Raw genomic sequence first — 12,735 nt, 5'->3', positions numbered from 1 at the left:
AAACGTTTTGATTGGTTAGAGTGACTCGCTTTAACACTATTGGTTGATGGGTAATGAGTCCAGAAAAGCCCTCGCGAAAGGACACGATAGTGAACTGGGTCATCATGCTTTCTTACAAAAACATTGCTTTCTCTTACTTCCTAATGAACATTACTTTAAATACTGGTACCTGTAGATAAAAACGCCTGCATGAGATTTTTGCCATGGAGCGAGTATGTGCTGTAGAGACTTTGGCAGAGTTCGGTTGTCGGTTTCCGACCACGGCTCAAGTGATCTGGAGCAGTACAGAGGTGCTAATATGTACAGGGAACAATGATATCTACGTCTTCAACAAAGATGAATTGAAACTGACGGTAAATATTTGTCACTCGGATGGAGTATCTTAAGACTAGACTTGTTTTCCTGTCACCTGTGGCGTGTCAAAAACCCTCATTTTTAAACAGTAACTTGACATCTCTAAAAGGTTAGTTATCTAACCTAAGTAGAGGGCAAGCTATCTATATTCTGTATCAAACCAAGGTAGCTAAACATAATAGCTTGATATCCTCATTATTTTAGGCTGTGCTCCAGTTCCCTGCTCATGTCTGTCACCTGGTCCTGAGTGACGATAAGCAGCTCCTCTACGCAGTCTGTGATAAGCAGGGTGTCTACTGTGTCCACCTGGCTTCCCTCCTACCCAGGTATGCAGGAATATTAACTGTCAAACATGTGTATGTGCTGGACCGTCAACAATAAATCCAAACGACCTGAGATTATACAAGCTTTAACATTTATTTCATCTCCCACTGTTCAGGAGTCTTGCCCCCTCCTCAGTCAACCAAGCAACGGACTTGGTCCTGCTAAACGTGACGTCTGATAGCCTTGCTGTCAGAGACGAGGAAGTGTGTTCTGTTATCCTGGTGGGCAGGACTCTTCTGGCCGTGTCACTGTGTGAGACTGCCTGGTTGTTCAGCTTCTACAGAACGCCGTCATCATCATCAGCCCCTGACCATCAGAGGATCTCTCAGTTTAGCCTGCCAGCGGTTTTAGCTTTTCCCCAAGACGACTCAAAAGAAAATGCTGGAAGGAAGTGTGGCATGCGTCCGGTACTGGCATGTGTCTACTCTAGTGATACAGCAGTACCATTATCTTCATCGACATCATCTGGTGACAGACATTTTCTCATAGAGACACTTCTCTTCAAGCTCCTCTTCGGTGTTGATGCTGCCCTCTTAAAGTCACCCATAATCATTTGTGGTCTTCCTGATGGGCGGCTTTGCTTTCTGCCACTGCTGTTCCTGGGGCAGCCAGAGCCACGTGTCCGAGTTCTACACAGCCTTGATCAGCCAATCACATTCATAGGAACCTCTGTTGCCCCGGAGATGGGGGTGGGGTCCCGGTGTGTGGTTGTAGTGGGTCTTCAAGGCAAGGTGGTGCTGATCCATGCACAGGAGGCGGGGCCTGAGGAGGGGGTCAAAGTGGCAAGCTTCAGCGAGGGGCGTGTTCCGGGACCCGTGGTGTGTGTGTGTCCAGGTCAGAACTGTCTGTACTATAGCACAGAATCTGACCTCTGGGTGCTGGACCTCCTAGGGGGAGGAGGAGAGGAGGCCAGGCCAGGAGAGCGTGAGGTAGTTTTGCAGGCGGCGAGACCAGGCAAGGATCAGTGTGTGGAAACCATCCGATGCCCCAAAAGTCTGGGCATCAGCGGGGTGATCGCCCTGACTGGACCCTCATACACACATACCTCAGGTCAGTTTCTTGGCCTCATTTATGGATGACTGGGGCCTTGTGTGTGTGTGTATATCTGTGTGTGTTTTGTTTTTTTCTATGAGGCAAAAGTGTGTGTGTGATCTCATTTACAGTGAGTTGTATTTGTGTTTGTAAAGCTGTGTCTATGTCTGCAGGAGCGGTGCAGCTGGTAGCATTGTCTTCCAGAGGAAGGCTCCAGAGGCTGCTTCTGCCCCAGGGGAGCAAGGATGGAGGACTACCCCAGCTCCCTCCATCCCAGGTGGGCCAGAAAATCAGGGATCTCTTGGCAGCCATCGGAGACGTTTGGGAGAGGTGAGGCGTGCGTTCAATACATACAGCATGTTAAATAACCAATAAATGAAATAAAACATCAGAATGATGGTATGAAACGATATAAAGTTTCATAAATCAAGGCCCTGGTGGGTTAAGTGTTCATTCAAGTATCCATTTATGTACCTTTCCTTAGAACCTCTGTATTGAAAAGCACCAACCAGTCCCGAAACCAGACCCTCAAGCGCTTAAATCAGGTGCTCAACATCAGCTGCCTGCTGTTAGCCTATCGCAGCCACGGAGAGAAGCCTCATACCCAGCAGAAGCCAATCAGATGTGGTGTTGTTCCCTGTTGGAGCAGGTTGTTACAGAGAGACTCGCTAACCCTGACCTGTGTTTTAGAGAACTCTAGCCCCTATGTTCTAGAAGATGGCTGGACGTTGTGTGTTCAAGTGATGCCTCTCTCCCGCTCTTTTGCTGAGGGGGGTGGGAACACTTTTAGAACCTTCTCTTTCCGTCTTTCAAGACTGGAAGCAGGTGAAAAGACAGATGTGTCGTTACCCCTTACAACCGCAGTTGACACCTCCTTCCCGATAACAGTTTACTGCTCACTAGTCTACTCCCTGCAAAGCCTGCTGGGACGAGAGGAGATGGCTGGCCTACTGGCCAACGGGAAGACTGCATTCTCTGCTCTGGGATTGGACAACACTGGTTATGTCAGTTTGTCTCTGGACATGCTGACCATTGATTGGCTGGATGCACTCAAGGTCAAAGGAGATACACCACCCCCTGGCATCACCTTCGGACACAGCGACTCCACGGATACCGTGGCCATGGATACCATTCAAGCCTACCTGAGTTCTTGCGGGTTCATGAGGGCAGGCAGGGGGGGGGGGAGCTGGGGGGGCAGAGACCGAGGGCCGTCTGTTCTCAGCCAGAGTTGTGGTGTCTTCAGAGATACTTAGGTCTGCTCTAAAACCAGGAGCCCCAGACTCAGCTTCTCTGGGGGTGACGGTCTCCCCTGGCTTGGGGAGCTTGGTCCTGGGCTGGTTGCTGTCCCAGGGGCCTGGGGGCCAGGAGAGGAGGGAGGGAGGGGACCAACGGGGGCTGGGCAGCCCTCTAGTCTACGCCATGGCCCCAGGAGGACACTCCGTCAAACTGACCGCAACAGAGGTGTGTGTGCGTGGTAGTCTGTCTGGGATTATATCTTTTGAAAGGTGTTTTTCTTGTTTTATTTAGTGACTGTGTTTCTACCAGGTAGCTGTGGGAGAAGTCAGATTGGAGGAGGGGATCTTGGCTGCAGTGGAGGTTAAGGTAGAGAGCTCCTCCATTGCTGCCGTGTGTGGACTTCACCATGCAGTACTACGTCGTGTACAGGTACACACACATACACACACACACACATGTAATCAGATGAATTGATATGGTAATATTCTAACCTTGTCTGGGCATGTGTAAGGTTTTGCTCCAGAGTGTTGCCGGGACGTGTTTATCCTCCATGAGCGTGCAGGGCCTCGGTCTGAGACAAGCTCTTCAGCGAGCCGAGGTGAGATACCCTGGTATCTAAACATGTAACAAACAATCTGGAATAATAAATAAATAGACATTGTACCTTTAAAAAAAGCCTCTTTTCCTTATGATTTCTCCTGCGGTTCTTTGTTATTGTGCGTCTAACCTCCTCTCCTCCTCATGTCCCAACATGCACCTCTTCTTCCTCCCACCAGGCCTTGTTGGAGAAGATCCAGGAGTCTCGTGTCCCAGAAGCCTTTGGGCAGGAGACGATATCAGGGCAGGTGACCACAACACTGCTCAGTGTGTACCGACAGATCAGAGAGAACCCTCTCATCATAACGTGACAGACATTTAAGTCATTTAATATGCGTCCCAGGGAGACCAGAACCATATATATATCATAACATTTTGCCTATGTTTTGCTGAGGTTTAATTCATTATGTTTTAACCACTACTGTTCAGGTTGAACATGTAGTATAGGCCATGACATGCATACAGTTTGCTTGGTAACATCTCTTACAATCTAAATAATAAACCATGGTTTGTGTACCATCAGTTTAAGCTATGGCGGACAAGGTTTATATGCTACTAGCAAGAGTTTCACTAAACCTGTTATCAGTCCTCTTTCAGGGCATGACCTGATCATTGCAGATGAAAAGGTTCATAAAGTCTGTGACCCTGGTGTCCACTTGCTTGGCCGTTCAGCCTGCTACCCCCTACAGACACACAGGACTCCCAGTGAAGAAGTTAAGAAGGACATGCCCATCATGAGCCAGCTGACCTCTGATCTCGTGTGTCATGTGTATCATACTGCCTCCAACTGACTGATCTCATCTTGGCAAAATACAAACCCAAAACAGAAACATATGCCAAATCCCAGTGTTAAAGTTGAATTTTATTCATCATTTTCCAAAATGTTTCAATTTTCTTTACATTAAACATACCAAAGGGGAAATGTTACAAAGTAAAGATATGGTGAAGGTTCAACAATGTCACAGACTGTTCACTGCCATTACTACGTTGCATAGTAAGCTGTCGTGTTGTTCGAGAGATAGAGACACCTTATTACTCCTTTCTAATGTACATATCCTGTAACAGGGTTTCCACAGTAACAAAGGCTCCCCTAGCTCATTAGGGGCCTCTTTACACTGTTGTGGACTAGATTGTAGTGTGGAGCCTCAGCCACAAACATCCTATACTCGCCACACTCTTACCCTCCCTATCGACAAGATGAAATGGAATTTAGGACACCTAATTTATGACTATCGCTCCATGATGTTCAAACAGGAGTCATCCTCACATGCTGATTCAGACAGGTGATGAATGAACGCCTTCCCCACACAGGTAAGGTGCTGAAGGTCCTGAATGTAGCTCTACTCATCACTTCCACCTCCCACTCTCCCCAGTCTTCCTGTAAAAGATCCTGCTGGATCCTCTAGCCCAGGGTGTGACAGGAAGCAAGCGGAGGTGAACCTCGATCAGATACAACCAACATCATGCTAAGTATTTAGGGCATTGAAGCCCCCAAACGGCTGATCCCAGTCCTGCCGTTAGCAGGATAATCTACTTTAAGAGGGGGCAGAACTCTTGTCTCCTCCTGACTGTCTTACCGGGCCGTTATCTCCATAAGAGGCGTTTGACCTTGGGTCACAGCTGGTAAAAAGTAAAAAGCGAAAACACTAAGATGAAAAGATGAAGATGATTCTGGCTGCACATTGCTGGAAAAGACATAAGCCTATACCGACTGCACAATGAGCCCTCTGTGTTGTGATGGGGACCTACTGGAGTTGCTGACAGATTAAACTCAGTCCTGGCTCAGTTGTGTCAGTACTCCCAGAGTGCTGTGCTGTGTGGGCGGAGCCCATCGCCCTTGAGGTTGCCGCCCTGGTCGCCGCGGAGATAGTGCCCATTCTTGCCCCGGATAGCAATACGACTGTGCTCCGGGAACTCTAGTGTGAAGTCCTCAGGCGTTTCCCCATCAGAACAGACCAATCCACTGCTGGACACATACCAGAACTTTCCACCCACACCTGGAGAGGGCGTCAGAGAGGGAGTGTGGAGGACAGAATGGGTTGGTGGGAAAGAAAGGGGGAGACCATGAAACATCTGCAATGTAAAACGCTTTGTTAATACAAAACTTATCATCCATCAAAGTTGGTATTGTGAGAACTCTGATGGTCAACACAAACCAATATGTTCACGACTGTATGATGTGCTGCTAATGCCTTTGCTTCCAATAGAGGATTCAGGATATAGTCCTATGTAAAGTCATCTAAACAAGTCAGTTCCATGTCAATGGAGTGGACCACGCTACATGTGTATCTAGTATTGCATGTAGGCAGAAAGTTCGAGATTTGGTGTTCAGCTCTATCGGGAGTTCCTATCCTCTGGCCTTTGTGGAGAGCCAGCAGACGTAGAGAGAGAGAAACACAGGAAGCAGCATGAGGAGTCTGACCCCTCCCGCTCTGACCTTTGATGTGGTAGGCCCCGTCACTGAAGTGACCCCTCCTGACCTTTGATGTGGTAGGCCCCGTCACTGAAGTGACCCCTCCTGACCTTTGATGTGGTAGGCCCCGTCACTGAAGTGACCCCTCCTGACCTTTGATGTGGTAGGCCCCGTCACTGAAGTGACCCCTCCTGACCTTTGATGTGGTAGGCCCCGTCACTGAAGTGACCCCTCCTGACCTTTGATGTGGTAGGCCCCGTCACTGAAGTGACCCCTCCTGACCTTTGATGTGGTAGGCCCCGTCACTGAAGTGACCCCTCCTGACCTTTGATGTGGTAGGCCCCGTCACTGAAGTGACCCCTCCTGACCTTTGATGTGGTAGGCCCCGTCACTGAAGTGCAGGCTGAAGATGTCGTAGACGGAGCGGTTGGCATCCAGTGTGTTGGAGTTCTTGTGATGGCACACAAAGCCATTCTCCCCCCTCAGAATCAGCATTGGCCTGTTGATCAGCTTCAGAATCAGCCGCTCGTCCTCACCTGAGAAACGACCAGAGAATCAAGGTTCAAAGTAGCACGTCGAGATAACACAGAAACAGGAGAGTTTAGGGGGCAAGAGCCTGTAGGCGCTGACTGAGGCAAACCTGCGTGCCACTGTACTTTATTCTGTACTTAGTCTGTATTCACCTATGGAGTCGCTGACGGCTGCTAGCTGCCCGTTCTTCTTGGTGCAGACGTATTTGCCGTTGTTGGCTCGCAGTGCCACCCTGTGGCCCAACCATTCCACTGCAAACATGGTGTCGGCAGATCTGTCGAACAGTGGGAGGCATGAGGGGAACAGAGGGAGAATGCTGGGCGGAGGAGCGGGGAGAGGAGAGTGTTACTCACATCTGTGTGGTGGTGGTCTGGATTCCCCCATGGGCCACCAGGGCCCAGTAGTTCCCCTTGCTGGTCCTGAACATGCACTTCTTGCTCTCTCTGTCAATCTCCATCTGGAATGTCTCCATGTCCGTCTCATCTTCCTGATTGGCCGAGATACTCACTCCTGGGAGGGGCATAAGAGTGACATCCTGTCAGTGCAGCACTCTACAATAAGTTTTGGATGGGGGTGGCAGGCACTGAACCTGCTATTATTCATCCTATTACATAACCCTCCTGTTCCAACATGAACCCTTGAGGGGAAGCTGCATCAGGCCAGTTTGATTACTGACTGCACAGGTAGATTAAACTTGTAGGCCATCAAACAGCTCAGTGGGCGTTTCAAATATGCATGGTCCCAGCTTTTTCTTTTAATGTCAAGCTGAAAAAACTGAATCCTTACTGGGTTAGCTGTCTATTAAAGTTGCCTTGCAACTTGCAGCAGTCTTTCCTTAGAAACATGGATAGGTGAAAAACCTGTTTGCTTAGCCAAAGCCTACCAACTCCATAGCAGACAAGCTACAAGGCCAAAGCAAGACTGTGACAGGGGCAAGCCTGCACTGGTGCACTCTCTCACTCACACACACACACAGGGTTCCACACACACATTAGGTTTTATGCCTAGGCCTCTTAGGCATTAGGAATGTTTAGCCCCCAGCAATTAACAACTCAGCCTTGAAAACGTATCAGCTGAATCGCTATCTACCCTTGTTTCTGTTGGACGTGAGGAAACACACCTTGACAAGACACTGGACTCCCACCGCCCCTCCTCACCCACACCCTACCACCCCTCCTCATCCACACCCCACCGCCCCTCCTCACCCACACCCTACCACCCCTCCTCATCCACACCCCACCGCCCCTCCTCACCAACACCCTACCACCCCTCCTCATCCACACCCCACCGCCCCTCCTCACCAACACCCCACCTGACATGAAAAGGATTGCGGAGGCTAAAACCCAAATGAGATGCATCCCAGAATATCCCTCAATCATTTTCTTAATCCTTTAATGACACAGATCCCTGTACCTTACCCCCACTCTACTGGCCCCCTCCCTCCCTCCCTCCCCCTCTTTCCCGGTGGGGCTCTGATCTAAGCAGCTTTGGAGTACCAGTTGTTCAGTCCCTCAATCCCTGAATGAAGGAGGGAGAAAAAAAACAAAGGGAGAAAAGGGAGGATTGTTTGAAGCATGATTAGCAGAATGTACTGATGCCCCCAGCCTCACCCCAACACCCCGCCCAGACACATGCACACACACACACACACACACTTCTACACACATCCAACCACCACCGGACCCACAGGATCACGCGCTAAACATAGTACCTACACCAGGGTGCGAATTACGGGCGGGTTGGGGGGGTCTGACCCCCCTAATTCAGACTTGGACCCCCCCAAAAGAGGTTGGGGGGTCGAATACACGCCCTGGAGAAGAAGTTGACCCCCCCAATTGTCATTGTATGATTCGCACTCTGACCTACAACAACAACTGCTGTCAGCTTTAGGATGAGGTTTCTGTATTGTCTAATGGTCAAGGCTGGTAAAAGTATTTTGTCTAGATTAACGCTTTAGTAACATGAACACTGTGTATTCTATGCTTAGTAAACTTCTCCATCAAACCATCAAACAACAGGTAGGCATTGTTATCTTCGCAGTGTCATTCTCTATTCTTCTGTTACATATTCATTCAAACAACTGCTACGGAAAGATGACAAGAGATAGTTATAAAAGGCAAGTACTAAAAGTCAGGGAGGAGAGGAGAGGAAAGTAGGAATCCAGCTTGACAGATGAAAGGGTAGAAGCCAGCCAGCTCTTACTCCGGGTATCACTCTCTGTAATAAAAATAGTGGTAGGTGTCTCTAACACCCTAGTTAGCCAAGCACGCTAAATTAGTTGTTGTCATGATCGCTAGGCACACTGATGTCTGGGCAGTGAGAGGAATGGTAGACTTGGACCAGACCCCACATGCTAGCGGCCTTGGACTAGAACCCATGACAACTAGACACCTGGTGCTGGCAAAGGAGGAACGCACAATCGTCCAATACATTACATATTCACATTTTCTATCCTTATCGCACTTGGAGTAAATAAATTGAATTCCATGGAGGCGACTTAAATGTATCGTCACAGGAGACATGTGATGTATCTAATTTTTTCTTCTTATACGCTCCTTGGTGTTGGCTAACCCAAAGGCCCGCCTGTCCGCTTGCCCAAAAATGGAGCAGGCCTGACTAATCTATCAGCGAGTAGCTCTGACATCCATTATTAATGGTAAGGTGATGCCATGGCCCAGTGTTCCCTTATTATTGGATGTATCCCTCACTACCCTCTCTCCATATCTCTCTGTCTGTCTCTCTCTCTTTCACACTCTCGTTCTTGATCTCCCTCTTTCACTGGAAACCTTCATCCTGTTACCCGGCACTGTGTGTGTGTACGTCTGCGTATCTGTGCGTGTCTTTGAGGTTTTGTCTCTCTTTCACTTTCCAGCACAGGGAGGTGATGATGGAAATGACAGCTCCATCACACACACACACACATGCTCTCTCTTTCATCAGGATGAGAGAGAGAGAGCCCAATGCAGAATGGGAAAGAATAAAGCTTGTCGAGAGAAGAAGGCAAGCGACAGAAATGTGGAGGGTTACGGTAAAGTGGTAGACGAAAACAAGGAGCTCATTTCCTGTTCAGATCGTAACAGTTTCCGAGGTGCTTTTCACTGAGTCATGCATATGCTTGAGGTGAACGCTTGTTTTTTTCTGGCTCTGATGTGACTTTTGGGCCCCCCTCCCTCCTCCTGGGAGAATGGGCCGAGGTGTAGATTAATGAGCCAGCTCACAGGTGACAATGGAGGAGTTCTTGCCTCCAGATGTCCCTCTGCTGCACCTATTGTCTTAAAGTCTACAGAGACTCATGCTTTATACATGCTCCCCCCCATCCCTTCTGCTCAATCCCTTCTGTCCTCTCTCTTTGTTTCTCCATCTCCCGCTCTCTCCGGCTCCTGCACTTTCATAAGCGTTCATCTGGCTGGTATCTATACATCTCTCTCAGTCCACCTTCCTTCCTTCTTTCCTCGAGTCCAGCTCCATGTTGCTTCCTCTAATGAAGCTGGTTTGAGCAGGGTTTGTGTGGTGCAAAGCTGGGCAACGCAGGGCTTCGGTTTCTGAAAACAGACTCTGCCTTGACATGATCAATTATTCAACACCATCACCTCATCTCACCACTACAGAAAGCGTGTTTGTGTGCGTGCGTGTGTTAAAGAGGGGGAAGGGGAGTGTGTATGTGACCAAAAAGAGAAAGTTTGTGTACGTGAATATTGATTTGGTGAGATGGAATTGGTGTCAGACTTCTTGGGAGTGAATGTGTGTGTGTGTGTGTGTGTGTGTTGAGAGCTCACAGTAGCTAGTGACATCACTAGCCTTATCTCCCGAGCCCCATCTATCCTTCAGGCAATCAGTTTCTGCTGCTTCGCCATTTGGTTATTGCAGTTAGCTGGAGTACTTTCCAGGAACAATGATGCAGATACAGTTACAGCACTCAGCAATGCAGTAACACAACACCTCAGACAAGAATCTTTACCTTACCTCTATCATGAACAATACTGCTGACAATTAATGCTAACCAACTCAAGAAATGACCACTCAAAATGTTCAAATCTAAGATTTTGGAATCAGCCATTCAACATTCAAAGATGTTTCATCCAGGATTCTAGAATGACTCACTCAACATTTTAGAATCTATAACCCAACATTCACAACGTTCTGCATTCAGTCACCCAGCATTCTAGAAGAAGTTGCCGAACATTCTAGAAACTGGAGTTCAGCTTTGCAAAAAAAAGGAAGTAGTTGACAAACCACCAGGGTTATGTAGCCAGCTTGGCTCTTTATCCTACTGAATACTGTAGTTAACCCTCTAACATGACCTTGTGACAAACCTTAAACCATATCTGCACAAAAAGACCTTTTGTAGTTTTCAAGAGCCCATTTCTAACACTGTTACAACGCTACACTGGGCATAAGTACACACACACACACACACACAAATCTGTCAATCTAGTCTTCGGGGGAAGGATTTAACAAATGATGACATGATAAGATGAAGACATGAGACACGTTTCCCATAATTACTGTACACACAATCCTTTGAGACTGGTCGTGTACAGACTCATTTATATTCAGCAGCCCACCATCGCTAATGTACTTCCTGTGTATCTGCAGGCTCAGTATCCTCTGGTGGTATCTGGTGGTGCACAATATAAATATGGAGTAGGAGTTGTAGTGCCAGTAGCCGTAGCAGTCAGTGTTCAGTGTGTGTTATCAAGTGTGTCTGTGTATCGTCAGCGTGTGTAAGTGGGATGTACGTGTACATTCCTCTCTCACCTTGTCGTATGGAGACGTAGCGGCCGTTGGCAGCCATCAGGACCACCTGAGGGTGGCTCTCCTCCAGGTCAAACAGCTCGTCCTTGCCCGGCTTGGAGCACCTCCCTGACCTCAGCGTGCCCGTGGGCCCCATGGGGGACAGGTACCTCCCCTCACAATCCTTAAACGCCAGCTTCCCGCACTTCAGCTCCAGGGTGTACCCCGTGCCCCTCTCCTTGCCCTCTGCGCACAGCTTCCCGTCATTGCCCAGGTAGCGGCTGTCGCAGGTGCGCAGCTGGTACTTCCCGTCCCGGTAGACGAGCGTGAGCAGCGCCGCCACGCCCCAGGGAATGTTCCGGTCCACCGCCACCTCGCCGTCCTCGGGAGATAGGTGTGCGTAGCGGCGGCGGGCCACGGAGAGCAGGTTGGCCTGAGGGTGCAGGGCCAGGTGTACCGCCCACAGCTCTGCCTCCGAGATCATCTGGGCAAAGCAGGACAGGTAGTCACGTGACCCTCCGAAGAAGCGCAGGTAGGGCTCTGATTGGAGGGCCCAGCGCCCGTCTGATTGGGCCACAATCAGGAAGCGGCAGTCGGTGGCTCGCTCCTCGGCATCACAGGTGACCTTGCCGTCCTTGTCCGAGGCGAGGAAACGGCCCAAGTGGCTGCGCAGGTACACGACCTGAAGAAGAGGGCAGCTATGAGTTCAGTCTCGGCTGTTCCAGAACATCCTCAGCTGTAGTAGGAATGTGAGCAGGTGGGATCTAGAACGGGGCAGATGGCCTACCTGTTGGTCCTTGGGATCCTGCTCCAACGTCCAGATCTGCTTCTTCTTCAGGGAGGGGGCTGAGGCATTCACCTGGGGGACGCAGGTATGGGAGGGGGGAAGGGGAGGGGGGGGGCACATTGCTCATTAACACAGAGCAAGGAGACATCTGTGTTACTTTCTTCTGCTTCGTTATGAAACCCACAATGAGGGCTGCAGTGGTAGGATTCAACTGTGGGAGCGTTTGCCCAGTGTGTGTGATGTGTTCACCCAGTTGGGTGGACACAAGCCTATCCCCGGCTGAACTCCTGCTGAACCCTAAACCACAGGGAGAGTGACAGACAGCAGCAGGCCTCCCAGGACTGTTACCTTGAAGCCAAAGGCCTCATGGGTGAGGTAGCGGCTCTCGTGGTTGATCAGACCAAACTGGAGCTTCAGCGGATGGTTCCCGTTTGCGGGCATGCTGACCTGGAGGGGGAGAGGAGGGGGAGAGGAGGGGGAGAGGAGGGGGAGGTGAGGGAGAGCATGGGGGATGGACGGAAGGGAGCCGGGGGGGGTGGGGGCGGGGGGCAGGGAGGGAGGGTGCATTGACAAGTTAGACCGAGAGAGGAATGAATTTGTGAAGTGGTTAGTACCCGACATGATTAAGTCCGAAACACTGACGAGACTACAAATCTCTCAGTCCCCATTTTGAGTTGTCACACAATCACACACACGCGCAAATACTGTACACACACAGCTTTAACCG

At 49.7% G+C, this 12,735-nt stretch overlaps 2 protein-coding genes across 2 annotated transcripts; one reads left to right on the top strand and one right to left on the bottom strand.

Annotated features, from left to right (window-relative positions):
• The first annotated feature begins 56 nt into the window (after positions 1–56).
• Positions 57–4,415, top strand: faap100 (FA core complex associated protein 100). The gene is given in 9 exon segments (XM_084669903.1): positions 57–353; positions 559–680; positions 794–1,728; positions 1,884–2,040; positions 2,195–2,942; positions 2,944–3,171; positions 3,256–3,375; positions 3,458–3,544; positions 3,723–4,415. Coding segments are annotated over 9 exon segments (2,679 nt in total). The 5' UTR covers positions 57–203; the 3' UTR covers positions 3,855–4,415.
• Position 4,416: 1 nt separating this feature from the next.
• fscn2b (fascin actin-bundling protein 2b, retinal) lies at positions 4,417–12,449 on the bottom strand. Its single transcript, XM_084669896.1, has 7 exons — positions 12,357–12,449; positions 12,009–12,080; positions 11,246–11,903; positions 6,841–6,997; positions 6,640–6,761; positions 6,325–6,492; positions 4,417–5,540 (listed from the first exon to the last, which is right to left on the bottom strand). Exons 1-7 carry the CDS (start codon positions 12,447–12,449, stop codon positions 5,335–5,337), a joined length of 1,476 nt encoding a protein of 491 aa, XP_084526022.1. The 3' UTR covers positions 4,417–5,334.
• Positions 12,450–12,735: the final 286 nt, after the last annotated feature.

The sequence above is a fragment of the Hypomesus nipponensis genome, chromosome 13 (genome assembly GCF_054491055.1).
Source record: "Hypomesus nipponensis isolate SF chromosome 13, ASM5449105v1, whole genome shotgun sequence".
NCBI lineage: Eukaryota > Metazoa > Chordata > Actinopteri > Osmeriformes > Osmeridae > Hypomesus > Hypomesus nipponensis.
Note: the sequence above shows the minus strand (reverse complement) of the source record. Positions and strands in the feature narration are given on the sequence as shown.